The sequence below is a fragment of the Penicillium argentinense genome, assembly GCF_028826775.1.
Source record: "Penicillium argentinense strain IBT 30761 chromosome Unknown utg000002l_segment0_segment0, whole genome shotgun sequence".
NCBI classification, from domain to species: Eukaryota; Fungi; Ascomycota; class Eurotiomycetes; order Eurotiales; family Aspergillaceae; genus Penicillium; species Penicillium argentinense.
The window spans coordinates 403752-423957 of NW_026622661.1; the positions used below are offsets into that span (position 1 = coordinate 403752).

A 20206-nucleotide genomic window follows, 5' to 3' on the forward strand; every position below is an offset into this window, starting at 1 on the left:
CAAGCTGGATAATTGCGACAAACACAGAAAACAAAAACACCATCGAGAAGTCGTACACGGAGACATAAATCAGCAGCAGGCATAATTCCTTCAATATACCTGCTCATCCTCTCCATCATGGATGAGCAAGAGATTCTCGAAATGTCCTTCCAAAGCGAATTCCAGGACTCAGAAAAAATGAAGTCGCAGGGAAAGACTCCTCCTGTCAGCCCATTTAAGTCTCACACTAACATCTTTCTGGACCCACCACCGCTGAATACCTCCCCTGCTCCCCATACAGAATCTAAAGCATTTGCTGCTCCTGCCCCAGAGACAGTTGATGCAGATACTCTCCCTGCTCCCAGTCTTGAGACAACACTAGGGAGACCGACCAAGCCGTTGAAAAACTTTTCCCAACCGCTAATCCTTTAAAGTCAAAGTACTCACAAAGCTCATCTTGTTGCCGAAGGCGTTCTTCAACCACCTGGTCTAGACTACGTTCAAGTCTTGGCGCAGGTGGCCAAGACTACTAGCATCAAACTGTTCCTAGTCGTCGTTGTTAAACATCCTGGTTCCTCCATTACACCGACTTCGTCGCAGCTTTCCTGAACGCTGAGTTACAGGGAGAGGCTACTTTGAACTTTGGAAACTAGCGCCTGAGACCCAAAAATGTCAAAAATGCTGTAGTCTACTGTTGGAAAAACTCTACGGCCTTAAGCAGAGGCCTCGTGAGTGGTATGAATTACTCCCTGACTTCCTCTTGGCGCTCAGGTTCATCAAATTCAACTTTTATTACTCAGTCTTCATGCTCCCTGGCCACTACCACCGATTGTATGTCCTGATCTATTGTCGACGACGTCACCATTCTCCCACCCTGTGCCATTGCTATGTTCAAATATGAGACATCTAGACGAATATACGTGACTGATAACGGTTCTTTATAACACTTCCTCGGCATTGACGTCTGTTGTGAACTAGACAGGGGAAAACCCATCTCTCCTAGGTAGACTAGGCACAGGTAGGAGGAGGGTACGCCAAGCACGCCAATGAGCGAGTGATTGGGAGAAATCACAATCGCCAAGTTCATGGAGCAGTGCGTCCGAAATTGACTCGCCCTCAAACGATTCTACCTCCTGAGCTCGTCTATGAGCCTTGTCTACAGCATCGTTCAACGTAGTGCATTCTCTGCAAGCTCTTGACAACCTTCCGAGTTGACTCTTGTGGATTCATGATTCAACAAACTCAGCCTGCGTTTTTTGGAGGCTTCGTCTTGGAACAGTTGCTGTCCTTTTCATTACAATAAACCATAAAACATCATAACAATCTACATCGTATAACCTTACAACTTCCCATTCCCCCCAAACAACCCCTTAGCCCCCTCAACCTCACCCCCAACAACACTCCCCACCGAAGCCTTTCCAGAAGAAACCAAGCTACCAACACCAGTCCTTTCATCGTTATTCTCCCCCAGGCTCTCCATTGCACCCCCCATGTAAGAACCACTTTCATCCTTCCCACCCCTCTCCGCCCGATTAATCCCCTCCTTCGAAACAACCTCTCCAACAGGCCTCAAAAGACCTCTATCACCGATCTGGTTACCGATGACATTCGCGGTATCATCCTGTAGCTGATCAACCTGGTCGATGCCGGCGATTTTCGTTTTGGAGAGGGAGTCTACCCGCCGTAGTCGAGGTTAATACTTGCGAGCGTTCGGATAAAGAGCCGAAGCTCACCCTTCGTCGCATAAGAAGCCTTATTATCCCCCCTCCCAAACCACCTCAAATACTGGTCCTCGATCCAGGGCATCCAACTCTCGTACTGAGTGTTGTAAAAGTCCTTGATCCAGGAGACGTAGGACTGTTTCTTTTGCTGGTCGGTCTCGCCGGGGAAGGTGTTTTTGGCAGTTTCGTTGTCTGGAATGCTCATGGTGGACCCTAGTATCTTGCAAGCACTTCTTTCTTCAATTAGGAAGATATCGAGGGAGGAAATATGAAACTGGAATTGCCTGGTTGTTAGTGTTAGGTTCCTTTATATTAATTGTCCATGCGATGACGTCAATGGGCGCCTGTGCCACGGTGCCGGATGACGGTGGCCACGAGGTGGATTTGACTTCTTGAGATAGTTCGGCCAATCGCACGGTTTTTGTGCTGATACTTAACGGTATTCCGCAGATGAATCGATTGGCGCAGACATAGTTGGTGATATCTGTCAGCGAATAATCAGCGTTAGTGATCGGCGAGATAGGGCTAATTTTAGCAATGTTATGACACTACTACTACTACTACTACTACTACTACTACTACTACTACTACTCCCCTTTTTTAGCCCTCGATTTTTGGAAAAGGCTGGGAAAGCTTACACTGTTATATGAGACAGCTCATGACGGCAAAAGCCGATTGACATTTCTCATTTCTACTCTATCAACACACCAAACCTTGATACCTGGATAGCCAAGCCAAGCAATAAACAATCATCAAACCGCCAGCAAATGGGGGTATCATAGATGCAATGCAGGATTTCTCAGTGTTGAACGCATATCCCATCACCAGAAAGGGAGCAAAGGAAAAGCGATTCCACAACAAGCACACCCCAGACCCGGTACGGCGGCAAATCAAATACTGGCCCGTCTAGGCGCCATTGTCCTCTGCAACTTCCTCTTCTCCTCCGTCTCCTCATGAATAGGTAGCGTCCCCTCATTCTTCAGACGATCCAAGAACTCCTTCCCATACGCATAACCTAGCTGATAAATCTCATCGAATTTGCCAAAATCCAGAGTTCCGTACGGATCAATCGGCGGGCGCATATACATGCACCCGGAGGTATTCTTCGCACGCTCCAAGTTCTCGATGGACGAGACGTAGGCAAGTCTCGCCTGGATTTCGGACAGGGTTGGCGGGTTGGGAACAGATGAGAAGGGATTCCACCTATTAAGCACAGACCAGAAACCAGAGAGTGAATCACCGTATCCCTGGGGCGTGTTATCGTCAATGGAGCCGACGTCCACGGCGAAAATCACGTCTGCGCCGAGACTCTTCATGTGTGCGACTGTAAGGTTGTCGATGTAACCGCCGTCCAGGAGCATGCTTCCCTCGTCGCAGATTGGGGGAATGAGGCCGGCGAGAGACATTGAGGCCCGGACGTAGCGCCAGACGTAGCCGGAGGAGTGGTATTCGGGTCTGGAGCGGGAGATGTTGGTCGTGTTGCAGTAGAATTCGAGCCAGAAGTCTTCGATTTGGCTGTCACCGAAGGTCTTGAAGATTCCGCGGTTAAATTCGTGCCCGGTCGTGTACGAGACGGTTGGGTAGGTGATATCCAAAGCGAAGCGCCACATGCTGCCCATTCGGCCGGAGAATTTCTTCGCGCGGCCGTACATGGGGACAACGTCAGCGTCGCGGGCGTAGAGAGCACCGATGAAGGAGCCGATCGAGGTACCGCCGATGATATCGATAGGAATACCGGCTTCCTCCAGAGCCTTGATCACGCCGACATGAGAGATACCTCGAGCCCCACCACCACCAAGGACAAGACCAACAGACTTTCCGCAAAGACGACGAGCTAGACGGTGAAAGTCCCCTTTGAAGGGGGTCTGAGGCGAGTAAAGCGGGGTCTGTTGGATGCGCCTCGACGTATACTTTTGAATTTCAGCTTGTAGAATCTGCACTCGCTGTTTGAGTACAGTACCGAATTTCTTGGTCTGTGGGTGCGATGGTTCAGTCGTGAGACGGAAAGCCATCTGAATATGATGATGCCCCCCGTTGATCCAGACGCGATTCTTAAGCCAACGTCGTGTTAAACCAGGGGCACAATATCGTTCTGCGTGCAGAAGAACGAGTTCCTTGCGCGCAGTAGTCTTCATTCCGAGCAGGAATCTCTCGTATTCGCCGATTCGGGGAGACGCCTCGGCAAGGCCGACCAGGAGGATGGAGTCGGCTTGTGTGATGCACGTTTGTGTCCAGGGCGCGTTGACGTTGGTATCGGCGATGTATAGCACGAGACCATATTTCTCTTCCAGGTCAGCGAGGTATTGCGATAGTTTTAGTTTACCCATCTTGCTGAAAGCGTGTCGACCAAGATGGTTCAGGATAGCAGCCTGGTTCAGGGATGTTACGCCCCGGCTCACGCCAATCTGATGCAAGGCATTCAGCAGACGATGTCCGAATTCCACGACAGGAACGCCCGCAGTGACCGGGAGAATTGCAACTGTGCGAAGATTGACAGTGGAAGTGGCAGTCTGGACACCACCAACACGGCCTTGTTCAATACCCTTTTCGGAGAGGGGATGTTCGACCAAGTCACGCATTCGCTGGGCAATTAGCTTCGACACTTGAATCGTGATCCCAGGGTGCTCTTGCGCGAGACTGTTGAACAGGGAGCGTGGGAACTTGGCCAATTCCGTATCTCGAATAGCATGCAAAGTGGCCGGTCGTGTCGATTCAGTCATGACCTCGAGCTCACCAACACTCTCGCCTTGTCCGTATTCGCCGATGACAGTCATCTTTCCGTTCTGGCTCTCCAGTACAGATCTCAAACGGCCATTGAGGACGAGATAGATGGCATCGCTCTCGTCTCCTTGGTGGTAGATCACTTGTCCGGCGCCCACTTGCACCCACTCAAGAGCAAAGTCAATATGGAGCAGCAGACGCGGAAGGAGGCTGGTTAGTCTCTTCGCCAGAGTCAGTAGCGCAATGGGATATCTGTCTGCAATCCGTTCGAGCGACCCCCGAGGAAGGAAGCCGACATAGACATCCGTCTTGGCGACGACATCAGTGTAGGAGCGATAAGAAGCAAGGGCCCCGATGTACCCCTGCATGCCGCCTGGCTTGATCAGGTACAGAGACTTGCGTGATTGACCCTTGCGCCGCGACTCGCTGCTTCCTGGAGTACCCGGGGTTCGTGAAGACCCGGTGGTGCTGCGTCTCAGCTTCGGGAACAGCTCCTCTTGGGACTGAGAACCAGCAGGACGAGAAGAGCCGACAAGATCCTCGCCTCGCTCATCCACCGGGATACCCACGTCCAAAAAGCCGTCAATGACATAGTACAAGCCCGGTGGACGTTCTCCCTGTTCCACGAGCACGGAGCCCTTGGGAAAGTACACGACCTCGATATCATGACGGAGCTCTTCACGGAGATTGACAACTGGCGATGTGCCACCGGCACTGGTCACCGACATAGACATCATCGACTCGGTCTCCCCATCTCCAGATCCTTCGTACGGATCGATAAAGCCGAAAGCATTAGAGAAGACGGCCTTTTGTCGACGAGAGTCGTAAGAGAGTAGTCGTGGAGATGCATCGCCAGAAACCTGACTGCCTTGGCGCAAAGTATCACGAGTGCTTTCAGTCAATCCAATTCCCTGCATCATGCAATCCAATATGCATTCACGGAAGATCGAGTCTTCATCCACAGATTCCTTGCGTTGGAACGTCGAAGTTCGGCCGTCAAGACCAGCATTGCGGAACAGAACAGGCTCTCGTTCCGACAGGGGGGTCGCAAACCTATTATCAACGCGAGGCCCAAATCGAGAGAGCTGGATGGTAGAAAGCAAGTCGCCGGGACTGACGCCGGTGCTATCGGCATTGAACACACTGGGTTGGCGGGCCGCAAACGCCGGGGGTCGACGTTCGCTGGCCATGCGCGCCTGTAGAACAGCTTCCTTTCGGAGCGAACTGCTCGAGCGTCGTCTACGTCCGGCAGAGGGGTTGTGAAGTGCAATGCCCTTGCACACTTCCTCCGGGCCGAGTCGGTCTCTTTCCCGCATGAATTTGTCCTTCAATCGGTCCAGAGCTCCGCCTCGGAGGTCATTGGGCAGGTCCCATGTCGTGTACTTGGAGATCTGCCGTTCAATCCCGAGTACTTCGGTCGTCAGGCCCAGGTATGAGTGTGCGGTAGCAAATGTCACACGCTGGAGGCGGGTGAGGATAACTTGTACGATGTGTGCGGTGGCGCGTGGGTAGACTCTAGTCAGCCGGCGGAAGGCACTGGCTGGGATGATCGCAATAGTAGTGTCTACGGTGGCTCGGGCAACAATATCCGGGTGCACTGACTTGCGGCGGCGCTTCTTGGGATGTGTATGGTGCGTTTCAGGGCGTTCCTGGTAGTTGGCCGTGGCATGGCTATCGTCCAGGTGTAGTGGGGGAACAGCAGGCAGAGAATCTGCATGGTGGCCATTGGTGGTGGTGGTGGTGGTGTCGCTGTTTGCATCACTATTTTCCCTTATCGTAGATTCGGGACTGTTCATCATCTCGACGCGTGGGCTCACAGGCATAGAGTCGGGAGCCTGCCTGTGGGCAGGACCTGCTGCACTGGACGTGCTCGAGCTGGAACTGCGAGATTTGCGCAGATGAATATCCTCCGTGAACAGCTGCAGAATGGAGAACAGGGATGACATGGAGGCGCCATTCTTCACCTCGGTCAGCAGCTGGTAACCTTGCCGTCCGTCAGAATGGTCGCCCTCCTCATCAGATGTGGCATCGTCCAAGTGCAATGTTTCCTCCGAACCCTGCTTGCCCTCGCGTGTGGACTTGACGAAGATTTGCACCAAGCCGTCTACCACAAGACAAAACCCTTTTTCTTCTTCCAGCATGAGTGTTTCCCCCGCAATGAGCTTCCTTGTCTGCATTGTCCGCGTCAATTCGTGAAAGACGGGCCGTTCCAGGTATCCAAACACTTTGATGGCGCTGAGGAATTCATCGAGGTAGTTGGCGAGGCCGGGCTTCGAGTCGCCTTCTTGGATATCGGGAAAGAGGTCGATCTGGGCTTCTTTGCGTTGGGGTTCAGGAGGCAGACGGCTATACATGTTCAAGAACCGGTATCGAATGAACCAGCTGACGGTCGAGACGAGCGCCAGGACGATCAACATGCTAGACAGAAAATCAGTTAGCCGGACAGTTTTGCACCTGGATTGCGGCTGGTACGTACAGAGTTGTGAAGTTCATGGTGAAGGTCAGGCTCATGGAAAACAACGTGAACAGCCATGTAGGCAGGGTGATGGTGGTAAAGGTGATGAGCCAGTACAGGCCGCGGGGGATGACCTGGAAGATAAAGGTCAAGATCCAGCTGAACCACCCCGCCATGGTTGAAGGTGCCGGAGGGAAGGGAGGGGCGGATCGAGCGCTAAAAGTTGAAGTCGAAGTGGCCGCTGTTAGGCTGAGGGCCAGCGACGGAGCCAGGCCAGACATGGTTTCTAGTGCCCCGCTCATGAATCCAGGGCCCAACCACAGGCAAACCGGTCGGCCAGCGTGAGGGCATCGGAAACGTGCGGGCTCTGACGACAGTGGATGGTGGAGGCCGTTAGCGTGACGTGTAGGAGGTGCAGGTTCTGCTGGCCTCGAAGATGCTGCTGGGCCGAAGACTGCGACCGGTCACGGGATGCGTCGATGCAGTATGCCGTATGGAGGACCTCACGCCCCCGATGCAGCAATACTGTAGACAAGACGGAAGTACCAGACAGCGGAGATTAAAGACGCAGGTCCTCGCCGTCATCGATCCGAAGTTACTGAGCGTGTCGTTCGTCAATTAGACGGCTGTCGGTCCAACGTGCGGGCAGCTGGCGATCCTGTAGGTGCATTAGCGTCGCAATCCACGGGTAATTTCGCCGCCAGAGTTGGGAAAAACAAAATACAGTCCTATCATAATAAATGAGATGCCAATAAGATCATATATACCGAGTTTACTACGATCTACAAGTCTAAATCTCAACTTTTGGCATTTTTGTTATTCGTCGATGCCTCGGTATACATTCCTGCGCTGGCAGAATCCTCATGCTGCCCACCGCCCAGGAAAATGCGGTCATCATGAACAGGGACACTTTTGACTTCTCTCTTTCTTCTGGGCTATAATCGATTTAATCGATTTTTTGGTTTGGTACTGTCGTTTCAATGGATCATACCGTCTTGGGTATGTCTGATATTTCAAAATAGACCAGCATATAAAGATCTGTTTCTGCCTAGGTAGAATGCCATCTATGGATGTTCGAGTGCTGCCGGGCCCACATCTGTGCGTCAGTTGCAGCAAAATCAAGGTACCGAAGGAAATACTGGGAAGGTGTCGGGAAAAAGTTGCAAAGTTGTTTCGATAGTGCTTTTCGAAAGGACAAAACTCTCAACAGGTAAAGATGTACGTGTCAACACTTTGAAGTGTTATGTAGTAGTCCAGGATAGACGATATGAAAGTCATTAAAAGGAGGAAGAAGAAAAGAAACGCGTGAAGATCACATAGGTACAGAAGAAAGAGAAACAAGCAAACTTAAGCACAAGTTTGTACAGCTATAGCTACGCCTCTGGAAAGACCCAAAGCTGATGAGTGCTGTACAAAATTTCCCAAAGTATACATTTTGCCAGCGGGGCTCAAATTCCTTATATATTACGTCGGCATGGGATTTCGAGAGTGCAGATCAACAGAGCAACACCGAAGAAAAATCTACCAGTGCAAGATAAAAAAGGCCCGTATTCAAGATATCAATAACGAAATCGAGTCACAGTCATCACATAGATACGTAGTGGTGCTTTCGCGACTACCGCTTCTCAAGAAAGACCTTAGGCTGGACGTGGACTCGGCCACTTCGAACCGCGCCGCCTTCGTTCTCCGCCCTCCGCATCCGCTCCGCTCTCAGGAACCGCCGGGTCCAAACTGTCAACTTCCAACCTACACCCCTGCCTTGATCTGGTCTCGAAAGACCTGTCGCGGCGATGTTTCAGGTTCGTTCTATTTCCTTCATAGCATCATTCCTTCCCTTCTTCCCTGCCCCAACCCTCTACGTACCCCATAACCGCATATGTGACCCCAAGCTGATGACGACACAATGCAGCGCTTGCGCGACGCCATTGACGGGCGCATAGCTGAAGAACAAGCCCGTCAAAAAACAGCTCAGGAAAACCTCTCGCGATCTGCGTCCGCGCGCCGACCGAACAGCAACCTGTCCGCCGGCCAGCGAACCCGCCCAAGACGACACTCTGGCACTCCCGTCCGCGGCCCCGATCCTAAGGAGTTCGAGGCCGAGTTCGCCATCGGCGACGATGAAAGCTCGAGTCGCTCAGCCACGCCTCGTGTCGATACGCCGGATGGCGGCTCGGAGCTGAACGAGGGTGCCACCGAGTCTGACCCCAAGGAGACCGATACCGCGGACGCCAAAACCGAGACCCAGAAGACAGACAAGTCGGAGAAGACTGAGAAAACCGAGAAGGAGCCGACTTCAGCCCCCAGTACCGAGCCCACGAACCAGGCGCCATCTGAGCTGCCAGCGGAAGTCAAAGGAAAATTGCGGCGACTCGATAAGCTCGAGACTCGCTACCATGGTATGTTTGCGGGCATGAGGATGGCTGGAATGTCTTCTCTAAAATTGCACTAGCTAACTCGCTTTACAGAACTTCTCAAGGCATACCGTGTGGCTCACTCGCGGGTCCTCTCCATCGAACCCTTTGAAGCGGCCCTGCGTGAGAACACTCCCCTGACCTCAATCGGCGAACCAAAGGCCTTGACCGAATATCTCAACCAAACCTCGCTGAAAACTGACATGGTGATGGACGAACTGAAGCGTGTTTCCACTGAGCGTGAAGACTTCAAGAAGAGGCTCGAGGAGGCCCAGAAATCTGCCAAAGACGCCTGGGACGAGGTGGCCGGACTGAAAGAGAATAAAGAGCAGACACCGGCGGAGGAGGAGAAGAAGTCTACCGAGGAGAACAAAGAGACCAGTGAGGAGTTCTTCTCGTTTGACAACGAAGTACCCCGCCTGGAGGGTGAATTGAAGGAGCGCGAGGAGGAGATCGAGACTCTCAAGACCGAGGTTGAGAAGCTCAAGAAAGATCTGTCCGTCACTCGCGAGTCCACAGAAGGCATGGTTCAAAATCTGGAAACCTCTACTCGAGAATTGGTCGAGCTGCGTGATACCAAGGATAAGTTGGATGCTGAGATCGAGGAGCTCAAGACGTCTAAGCAAAAGGACATCGATGGTCTCAAGAACAAGCTCACCTCTGCTGAAAGCTCTCTCGAAAAGGCCACCACCGAAGCTGAGCAGCTGAAGACCGATCTCCAGGATAAGGGCAATCAAATCGAGAAACTCCAGGCCCAGGTCTCCAATGCCGACAAATCGACCAAGACTGAGCCAGATGCCGATGTCGCTTCAAAACTGGAGCAAGCCAACAAGGACAAGGATGCCAGCCAGAAGAAGCTCGATGTTCTTCAACGTCTGGTAGACAGCCTCCGAAATGAGCTCAAGGAGTCGACATCAACCGTTGAGGAACTCAAGAAGGAGGTCAACAGGAAATTCGAACTAGGTAAGCTCTATGGTTTCTTGGATAGTTTCGCGCAAGCAACGCGGACTGAAGATGTCTGGAGACAAGCTAAACTGGAACTCGCAGAGGCTGATAAAGAGGGACCTGCTGGCAGCAGCACTGCTGCTGAGAAGCCCTCGGAGCCGGAAGCTAGCACAGCTGCCGAGCAGAAAGCCGCACCTGCTGCAGCCGCTACCGGTGGTGTCAGTGGAGGGGGCAAGAAGAAGAATAAAAAGAAGAAGAAGGGCGGCAAGGCCGCTGAGGAGCCCGCGAAGCCAGCCGAGACTCCTGAAGAAAAAGAGAAACCTGTTGAAGCTGAGCCCTCTCTAACCTCCGGTGAACTTGGCGAACTCAGACAGAAGATAGAGTCGCTCACGCATCTCCTCGAGGAGAAGGAGGCGGCAATTGATCGCCTCAGCGCGAAGCTGAAGGGCGAAGAAGACCTGAAGGAAGAGATCGAGTCTCTGCGTGATGACCTGGTCAATGTGGGACAGGAACACGTCGAATCCAAGGACAAGATCAAAGAGCTTACAGCCGAGAAGTCAGCTCTCGAAGAGACCATCAGCAAGTTGGAGAAGGAGCTGGTTGAAATTCGTACGAGCAGCGAGTCCAGTACGGCCGACTCTGCGAAGATGCACACCAGCTTGAAAGAGGAATTCGAGACCCTCAAGGTCCGGGCGGCCACTCTGGAGACCGATCTCTCAGCTGCTCAACAGCTTGCAGCCACGCGGTTTAAGGACCTTACGGATCTGCGCGAAACCCTGCAGAAGATCCAGCCTGAGCTCCGTGACCTCCGCGCCGAGTCTTCAGAGCTAAAGAACTTGAAGGAGACACTTTCGAACAAGAACACCGAGTTGATTGCCCTCGAAGCGAAACACGAGGACCTGCGCGCCGAATTGCGCAGCTCCAAGACAAAGATTACGGAGAGAGATACAGAGGTCAAGACCCTGAACAAGAAAATTCGACAGGAGACCGATAGTCGTCTCAAGGCCGAGGAAAATCTTACACTCGCCCAGTCTGATCTCCGGTCTGCCGAGACCAAGAAGCAAGAGGCAGTTAATGCCAAAGAAAAGACGGCAGGAGAACTGTCCAAAGCCCAAGATGGCCTGAAGAACTCTCGTACAAAGATGCGTGAAATGGACGAGCAGCTGGCACAAGTGGCCAAGGAACTGGAAGGCCTCCGCGAGGAGATCTCTCTGAAGACGGCCCAGCACGCCAGTGCGCAGAGCCTGATGAACAGCATGCGCGACCAGACCTCGGAGGTGGCCATGCAAATGAAGGAGGCGCGCGAGAAGTGCGAAAGTCTCGAAGAAGAACTGGCCGATGCTCACCGTCTGCTGAATGAGCGAACTCGCGAGGGTGAGAGCATGCGCCGTCTGCTCAACGACATCGAGGGCCGCACCGAGTCCAAGGTCCGCGAGCTCAAGGAGCGCATGGAGGAGGCTATTGAAGAGCGTGATCGTGTCGAGGAAGAGGCCAACACCCAAGGTCGTCGTCGCGCTCGAGAAATCGAGGATCTCAAGTCCTCGCTGCGCGACACTGAACGAGCCCTGCGCTCCCAAGAACGGGATAAGGAGGATCTCATGCAGTCGCACAAGGACTGGCAGCGTCGTCGAGACGAGCTGGAGCTTCTTACTGAGCAATCTACGCAAGAGGCGGAAGAAGTGCGTCAGGCGATGGCCGGACTTCGTGATCAACTGGACAGCAGCGAGAAACAAGTGCGCGATTTGGAGAAGGACAAGGCCGAGCTCCGTCGTTCCGTGGAGGAGATTAACAGCCGCCTGGAGAAACTGCGTCGTTCTCACCAGACCCTCGGTGAAGACGTTCGTCTGCGTGGATCTCCTTCCGGACGCCAGTCATCGCGATCATCGATGGACTCGGGATCCCGACGGGGTCTTGCCTCGCCCGTTGGAAAGGAGCGGAGTGTTTCAATTCAACGCAGTGAGACGCCAATTGACGCTCGCAGTGCCAAAGAGATTGACTACATGTACTTGAAGAACGTCCTCCTGCAGTTCATGGAGCAAAAGGACAAGAACTATCAGAAGCAGCTGGTTCCTGTCCTGGCAAAGCTCCTCCACTTTGAACCGTATGCATACTTTTCCCTAACTTCTCGCAGATCAATTCACTAACTGATTGCACAGAGCGGACGAACAAAAGTGGATGTCGGCCATCATGTCTCGATGAAACCCCTCGTCAGCGGGTCGGTCCCATACTGCATTCGATTTCAAACTAGGAGAGCAACTGCAACATCACGATTGTACAATACCATTTGCAATATTCATGCCGTGACATTATTCTGTGTAGATTTAATACCATACCCTTTCTGCTCTCCACTCCACTCCTTAGATCCATCTAGCGCGCCCTGTCCATGACAAGCCTCGGAGGCTCCGAACAGTGGAGAAGCTCCTCGGCGGGCGCCGAAACAGCCCACCACAAACAATATAAGAGCAAAGCCAAGCTCCAAGAATAATCATTTTAAATTCCAGACTCGAATCCAGAGATTTTTCTTTAGATTGCATCATCCCTTGCTTCCTCTCTCCCTCAACAGACTTGCAATCAGAGTGGACCCACCCCAACCCCAGATCTCCAAGTCTCCACCAACCGCTGTCGAAAAACTTCACCTCCGCAACCCCATCAAACAAGCAAAATGGCCTCCCAACCCACGATCCGCCTCGCCAACCCCGAGGGTAAGCCAGCCACACACCACTCACTAGCCCCACCATCTAACAATTCACCGCAGATGTCCCCTACATCCTCCAATTCATCCGCGAACTAGCCGACTATGAAAAAGCCCTGCACGAAGTCGAAGCAACCGAGTCCTCACTCCTAGCAACGCTGTCCTTCCCCAACGACGCCCCCAAGCGCGGCTCCGTCTACACAGCGCTTGTAATCCCCCCCGCCAGCGAAACAAATCCCACCCCGGTCCCCGTCGGCATGGCGCTGTACTTCTACAACTACAGCACATGGCGTTCCGCGCCGGGAATCTACCTCGAGGATTTATATGTGCAGCCGTCAGCGCGCGGGAACGGGTATGGCTTTTTGCTGCTTAAGTTCCTGGCCAAACAGGTTGTTCAAGCGAACGGAAGACGGCTGGAGTGGAGTGTGCTCAAGTGGAATGAGCCGAGTATTCGCTTCTATGAGCAGGTGGGTGCTAAGGGGATGGAGGAGTGGATGAAGATGATGGTTGATGGGGAGGCTTTGACAAAGTTGGCGGCGGGGGTTTAGGTTAGGGGCTGGTTGGATAGGCTTTATGGTATATGACAGCTTACTGGAATTTTGGCGAAAACTGGACTTAGTTTGTCAATAGGAGTGCTGAAGTACATTATTTTGATATTGATAAATAGAGCAGCATGCCTTTCGCGTTTTTGTTTCATGGCAAAGTGGGATAGATTTTCTAGAGACAGAAATGTTGAAATGCCTGGCACACCTCTTCAGTTAGTAGTACTAGCATGGTAGATCTACATTTTGACAAAAAGTCAACAAATTTGCCTTCAACTTATCCTTACGTAGCCTAGCCTCCCTGAAAATTTAAGTTGCCCCTCCCAGCTTTGATACACAGCTCCACGCCACTAGGCATAATTAGGTCATCCAGGGGCCAGGAGCTACGCGAAGATTACATCAACAATCAAGAGGCCCGATCGAAGACAGACGTTTTATCAAATTAATTCCCAGCAGTTCCTAGGGAGCCTTTTCATATGTGACGTGTAGTGATAAGCAGTTTACGGGACTCAGTAACTCGTCCACGAAAGGAGTCAAATAAAGCCAGATTATGTCGCAATGGTGGAAGGAGAGAAAGACAAAGTGTGAGCGGGAGAAGTTGTAATTGGAAGGGGGAGTTCCTGTAGAGGTGAGTTTGAACGCCAACAATTGAGCGCAAATCTTGAAAACGTATGCATGATCGTCTCAAATACAATAGAAATCTTTCTCAGCAGTCCTTCAATGCAGAGGCTCTGGTCTGAACGTATCTCTGCCCAGGGATCAACTAGACCGCAAAGGTCTCCCTATCCAGCACAGAACAGGCTGTTTGACCCGGACTGGGACAATTTCGAAAGCTATAATGAAATTTGCTAGCAGAAGTAGGCTCAGTTGGGCGTTGCATTTGATCTGCTCGACGATCTTCCGATCCGTTATAAGCAAAAGGGAATCAACGGTCCCGGTCCTGGGCAGATCGATGAGGCCGGTTCATCGTTCCGTAAGTCCTTCCGTGATTCCTTCGACATCCCTCGCGCATATGATCCTGCAACGCATCGACTTCATCAGGAACAGACAGTTTGAAAAGATGAGTCTGTCCCGCCCGGTTCTATATCGTGAACTCCCAGACAACGGTCGATTTACTGACCAGATCTTTTTCGTACAGATCAATTTTAATTTCCAAACGTTGGAAAAGCATTCTCTAGCCCAGTCAGAATGGCCCCAAAAAAGGGAAGTGGAACGAAACACGAAGTTGGTCGTGGAGGGCCTGATCAGAGCTGAGCTGGTAATGGTGGTAGAAATGGCCCTAGAGGTAAAGGCGACGGATAGGATGTCCATGAGGGCAACAGAAATGAATCCGACGCACATGGACGAGCCATAATTGAGCGAGCAAATTGAAAAAGGGCAAGGACGTAGGTCGTCATCTGCTGGTCCCCTGGACAAGAGGCATGGGTCAATTCCCCAAAAGAGAGCGTCCGACTCGGCCTTGGTGACTGCCTCGCCACATCAGACAGCGTTCACTCACCCTCCGAGTACAGATAACCGACCAGAAATCATTCAAAAGGGCCGCTCACAGCCACGCCCAGGCTCTCAAATATCCAGCTACTCGTCAATGACGACTGATGTCCCATCCAGTGTCTCTGGCAAGTCACCGAGGTCGAACCCTTCTGGATCGACTGCCTCATGCAAATCGTCGACTCTGTCCAGTATTTCCTAAGAGGTTCGAGGTCTTTGGCGAGCTATCGAGCGATCAGGCGCACCGACACCCGAGGATGTTCGATCTTTGAGCATGGGCGCCGCTCGCATGCCTAGATCCCGAGTAGGGTCCGGGCAGATGTTAGTCCAGGAGGACAGTCACTTGCGCCCGGACTTCGCACGACAAGAGGCAAAGCCCCGCAGCAGAGAGCATGGCGAGCTCTGCACCAGCTGAAACCGGGATGGTCAAAGGTGCCGGGTCTTCGTCTTCTCCTGTCATGTAGGATCTCGCGGTAGACGAGGTTGCCATAATCACTCCGGCGAAGCCGAGGAACTGGATTCGCATCCTGGTTTCCTGCGCCACAGGGTCTTCATTTTCTCCTAAATGGCACGGTGCTGACACAGTTGATTGCTCTACAAGATTGTGTATCCCCGGTGTTGGTCAGGGGCGGGTATTTGCTTGCTGCAAGGTAGAATACTTCGAAATTTTATGAATTATTTTCCCCTTATTTTCTGACTAGCTTAGATGAGTTTGCAGTGGGTGCTCATAATCCTTACAAATTCATTTCACTTTGAGACTCCCCGCGCCATCAGCGCAAATATCCTTGTCAGCAGTCACTTGGAGCTGTAGCTGATTACTTGTCTGCGAACGGCGTAAGAAAGAGTATGCTTCAAGCCAGGTATTCAAAAGCCTAAAATTTAGACCAGTGTCATCTCCAAGATGACAGATGCTGTCAGCAATTACCCTCTCGCGGTGTGTTGCTTAGTCGAATGGTTGTACAAAAGACCGTTGTGTTCCCTCAAGGTGTCAACACGTGAGACAAGGCGATGATGATATCAGGATGTGTTTACCGGGTCTAACCTTTTTCGGATAACCGCGCCGGTAGTCGAGATACGCTGCCAGGCAAATGAATGAACGTTCGTCACGATATTGGGAATTGATTAGTGTATTTCCGAGAAGACTTGTTATTTGAAGATCCGAAGATAGCCACAAAATGCTCTAGCAGCCTATGAAAGCCAAATCCTAGCCTACCGTACAGAATTCGGTCTGGATCCCACGTGATCGCCGGGCAGAATGGCGGCATGCACCCTACCGCCTCTTCATCCGGCGGCCTCCCTTTATCGCACCGCCCACGTGATGCACGTTCGCAGTTTTCTTAAGTAATCCCTCCTCGCTCCTCCTGCTTACAGCATCATCCAAACCACCCTGCTTACCTCATTCGGCATCAAGAGCCCTAAGTGTACCATCAACAGAAGACTGTAAAGAGGGTCTAGTGAGTGCGAGCTCGCGTTTTTCTTTTGCGTCTTTACGCTGACGGGGTTCCAGGTCCCGCAGGAGTTCCGCGACGACTGGGCACGCCAATCTGTCCCAACTCAGCCGCCGATCCTTGTACAGATTGACATCTATTACCAGCTGAAGATTAAGTATCCGGATTTATTTGCAGACACGACAAGATGCAGTCTTCCACCGATCACCAGGTGAGTGGCGAACCCGAAGATTCCCACGAGAACGCGTGGGATACCGCGTCTCTGAATGTTTTCACGTCTCTGGCCAAGTACAATGCTGACTACTCCGACAAGGACCATGAGGATCGAAGTATGTAATACACTTCAATCTGGCAAAGTCGCGTCGTCGCAGTCAGATGGGAGTGCAGTAGTGTCTTTCAAGGCTGGTCCAAACATGGCTTCATTCGCACTCCCATTTTGTTTTCGCGACGTGTTTCACCTAATCCAAGTGATATAATGGTTGCTAACTCGGTACATCTAGTGCTCCACGACCAGCTGCTGGCTGCCCAGCACCACATGGGCTCGCGAGTTCCTGCTCAGCCCAACCAGCAGCAGCAGCAACTGCAGCCCAACCCCATGCAGAACCCTGTTGCGTCGCGTGATGCTTCCAACATAGATCCCGCCATCTCCGGCGGTGTCATGATGAGCTCCCCTCACACTCCCCCTACAGCTCCTCAGCAGCAGCCTTCCCCCGATGAAGGTAACGCTAAGTACCACGGCAAGCGTGAACTGTCAACTTCCAAGCGTGCTGCCCAGAACCGTGCCGCTCAGGCAAGTGTCTCCCCGCTGATTTGTTGTCAACAATTGCTAACTGAATACAGCGTGCCTTCCGTCAACGCAAGGAAACTTACATCCGCAAGCTGGAAGATGAAGTCAAAGGCCTCGAAGAGTGCCGTAATAAGATTACCAACCTCTCCAACGAGAACTACCAGCTCCGTGACTACATCATCACCCTCCAGTCCCGCCTGATGGACATGTCTGCCGAAGTCCCCGAACTCCCGCCCAACATCGACCTCCACCAGCCCCGCCAGGACTTCGGCATGGCCTCAGGTCTCCCCAGCGCTGGCCAGCCAGGCACCATGGTGGCCCCGGCCGCTCCTCAGCAGGGTAACCAGCACTCTGGACCCACCGGCAACTCGAACGACGACATGACCTCCCTGAACCGGATTGCCTCCGCCGGCCTGGGCATGCGCAACAAACCCGATGAAGCCAATCCGTTCATGGCCAATCAATTCGCCAACCGCCGTGGTCGAGATGACGAGTCGACTACGTCTCACGACGGTATGAACGTGCCTAAGCAGGAGGGCCATGGTCTCCCGCTTTAATCGCGCCTTTGTTCGAAAATTCCTAGCTTCGACAACGTTTTATGACGATATCCACTGTTCCTCCATTTTCCTACTTGTTTTTCCCTTAATGTTCTGATTATCCTCGAGGCGAAGGCTTCTGTTGCTACTGTTTTTTTTTTTTTGTTTTGTTCCTGTGGTCTAGGGGTTCTTACCCTATTCTTACCTGACACTGGCGTTATTGCTAGTGTCAATATCGAATATGACTATGGAATATCACCATTCTCGTCCCCTTTGCTGTAGTTATTTACTATTATACAGCAGGCCTTGTGCACATATTCTTCTAGACTTGTAGTTCTCCAGTCTCTCACAAATCAACCACAGTAATTGGCCTACGGGAATTGCCCCCAGAAGATATATGCGTGAATGTACCTCCTCACAATGAGCTACGTAGTCTTCACGATTGTCGACAGCAAGCTGCTCGCTGTGACCAAGTCCCAGGGCATATTCACGCCTGGTCTCACAGGTTCACGCAAGACCAGTGACAGATCCGATCCTGGCTCACCAGTCGACGTGTTTAGTGGGCCTCTAGCTGTGGGTGTTGTAATGTCCTGTACATCTATACCGCAGGAAGTCCTCTGAACGATAAGTCTGGGTTGTTGGGAGCTGATGATGTTTTGCTTGCTTCCACGCCTTTTATCACGATTCTGGTTCCAGCCTAGACGGCCACAGCGTGGGAGCTGTTCTTCTAGCTGAGCCTATTCAAACCCTGAGGGCGAAGTTGAGTATCGATGTCTAGGTATCCCGGGGATTGGCTTGAAGATGCAGTTGAATGTAGGGGGTGCGTCTCGTCGCGGTGGGAGCAGTAGGATATGGGGTAAGGAGGGAGCGTTGTGTGTATGGCCTGTCGTTGAAAGAGAAAGTCATCAGTAAACCATAATGAATATGATTATTTCCGCTTTCTTCACGGCGTAGCAAGCAATGAATGTTTTGCACACTGTGTTGAAGGGCTTCTTGTTGATACGCGCTTTGTGTCTGCTCAGTGGAACGGACCAGGAATCAGGATGCGTGCCTGCGTGTCAAGCACATCTCGGGCTGAATGTCGGCTGGGAGATAGCTTCAGACGGGCAGAAGAACGTGGTAGACTAGTAAAGGATGGGATAAGTGCTGGGAGCTAGATGACGAGATTCAGCTGCCATAGAACGGCGAAGCAAGGCACACAACCGTCGATATCTCAATGGAAGCAACATGTAGACGACAAGGAAACTAAGGGCAATAGCAGGGAATCCACTGCTACTCAGAGCAGAGCAATATCTGGAATCACTTGACTTTCTCTTCTCCAAGCCCGTGTCACTGACCCTAGCCATGACGAAAAAAAAGTGCACCTTAGCTATAGGGGGCCGTTTCAAAAACTATTGTGATGGCGTCTTTTTTGACCTGCGATCTGCCGCGCTGTGCAATGCGGCGGCTCATCAGATTTGGAAGTTCTAGGTCAGTAGTGGAAGTAAAGGCGCCGATAAGGGAAGCGAAGGAGAGGGGGTTTCGTGCGAGGAGGGTAGGAATTATACCCATCAACGCATTCAGCGCTAGACCGATTCTGTTTGGGTTACTCCTGCCTGTATGTAAACAACGCCGCGAAAAGAGCTTGCTTCTATAGAAACAGTGTTGAATGGCTGTGAATCTCCTCTCCAAGCTCAAGTCACTGACCCAAGGCACGGTCAAAAGTTGTAGAATGCCCAGAGGGGAAGAGCCAAACATTATGCTCCCCAGCCCCCCGAGGGTGACTGAACAGACGATCGCCACGCTGTGAAATGCTGTAGACCTTCTGTGGTGGACGGCCTTCTTGGTCGCGGCCCACCCAGGCAGTGCTCTGATAAGGCTTTGCGAGTCTCTTCTCGATTCTTGAATTGGTCCCTCCAGGAATGAAGAAGCAGAGTGGTGAATACGAGTGACTGCCTGCAGTATGTCTGTTTAAACTGGCTAACCCCATGATCCTAGCTCAACAGACTTGTTGAAACGCTTTTATCCGGTCCGTCGTCTACTGTTTTCATATTTCCAGTTCCCGTCACGCTCCCTGGTATTGCCTTGCATTCTACCGGTCGAAAATCGACATAGCTGGGCTTGCAAAGCTCATTCAATAGAGGTATGCCCATGACCTTTGAAAGCCCCTGGTTTAGATTGCAACTTGAGAATTATCCTTGAGACATCAGCGCAGCTGAGAAAACAGAGTGCTGAGAGGAGGCACAAAAACACGCCGGACATGCCTTCAACTATCTGTGAAACTTTTATAGAGCCTGGTGCTGTCCTTGGCCCCTTGGTCCTCACTCAGCCGTGAGAGGCTATAGCCTATCAGTTCTAGCCCATATACAAGCCACCCGCAGAAGTCATATATGCCCAAGCTTCCAACACAGCTTCATATTTATGACCATAAGTGCATTGTATGCTTTGGTGAGTCCTAATAACAGGTAATCAAGAGTGTTACTGTTGGCGTTGGCCTATGCG

General features: G+C 52.0%; 8 protein-coding genes across 8 annotated transcripts; 5 read left to right on the forward strand and 3 right to left on the reverse strand.

Moving 5' to 3' along the window:
* Nucleotides 1-117: 117 nt before the first annotated feature.
* Nucleotides 118-411, forward strand: N7532_001043 (uncharacterized protein; the record flags this gene model as incomplete). The annotated part of the gene is made up of 1 exon (XM_056613537.1): nucleotides 118-411. The coding sequence occupies one exon, from the start codon at nucleotides 118-120 to the stop codon at nucleotides 409-411; it is 294 nt and encodes a 97-aa protein (XP_056478578.1).
* Nucleotides 412-1653: 1242 nt separating this feature from the next.
* Nucleotides 1654-1905, reverse strand: N7532_001044 (uncharacterized protein; the record flags this gene model as incomplete). Its single annotated transcript, XM_056613538.1, has 1 exon — nucleotides 1654-1905. The coding sequence occupies one exon, from the start codon at nucleotides 1903-1905 to the stop codon at nucleotides 1654-1656; it is 252 nt and encodes an 83-aa protein (XP_056478579.1).
* Nucleotides 1906-2590: 685 nt separating this feature from the next.
* nte1 (lysophospholipase) lies at nucleotides 2591-7157 on the reverse strand (the record flags this gene model as incomplete). Its single annotated transcript, XM_056613539.1, has 2 exons — nucleotides 2591-6839; nucleotides 6898-7157. 2 exons carry the CDS (start codon nucleotides 7155-7157, stop codon nucleotides 2591-2593), a joined length of 4509 nt encoding a protein of 1502 aa, XP_056478580.1.
* Nucleotides 7158-8666: 1509 nt separating this feature from the next.
* N7532_001046 (putative vesicle-mediated transport protein (Imh1)) lies at nucleotides 8667-12431 on the forward strand (the record flags this gene model as incomplete). Its single annotated transcript, XM_056613540.1, has 4 exons — nucleotides 8667-8675; nucleotides 8786-9272; nucleotides 9342-12333; nucleotides 12389-12431. The coding sequence occupies 4 exons, from the start codon at nucleotides 8667-8669 to the stop codon at nucleotides 12429-12431; spliced, it is 3531 nt and encodes a 1176-aa protein (XP_056478581.1).
* A 463-nt stretch (nucleotides 12432-12894) lies between these two features.
* Nucleotides 12895-13472, forward strand: N7532_001047 (GNAT family N-acetyltransferase; the record flags this gene model as incomplete). Its single annotated transcript, XM_056613541.1, has 2 exons — nucleotides 12895-12934; nucleotides 12988-13472. 2 exons carry the CDS (start codon nucleotides 12895-12897, stop codon nucleotides 13470-13472), a joined length of 525 nt encoding a protein of 174 aa, XP_056478582.1.
* A 1804-nt stretch (nucleotides 13473-15276) lies between these two features.
* Nucleotides 15277-15480, reverse strand: N7532_001048 (uncharacterized protein; the record flags this gene model as incomplete). Its single annotated transcript, XM_056613542.1, has 1 exon — nucleotides 15277-15480. The coding sequence occupies one exon, from the start codon at nucleotides 15478-15480 to the stop codon at nucleotides 15277-15279; it is 204 nt and encodes a 67-aa protein (XP_056478583.1).
* A 1109-nt stretch (nucleotides 15481-16589) lies between these two features.
* On the forward strand, nucleotides 16590-17746 carry N7532_001049 (bZIP transcription factor; the record flags this gene model as incomplete). The annotated part of the gene is made up of 3 exons (XM_056613543.1): nucleotides 16590-16731; nucleotides 16903-17198; nucleotides 17243-17746. 3 exons carry the CDS (start codon nucleotides 16590-16592, stop codon nucleotides 17744-17746), a joined length of 942 nt encoding a protein of 313 aa, XP_056478584.1.
* Nucleotides 17747-18145: 399 nt separating this feature from the next.
* Nucleotides 18146-18346, forward strand: N7532_001050 (uncharacterized protein; the record flags this gene model as incomplete). Its single annotated transcript, XM_056613544.1, has 1 exon — nucleotides 18146-18346. The coding sequence occupies one exon, from the start codon at nucleotides 18146-18148 to the stop codon at nucleotides 18344-18346; it is 201 nt and encodes a 66-aa protein (XP_056478585.1).
* Between the last annotated feature and the right edge of the window lie 1860 nt (nucleotides 18347-20206).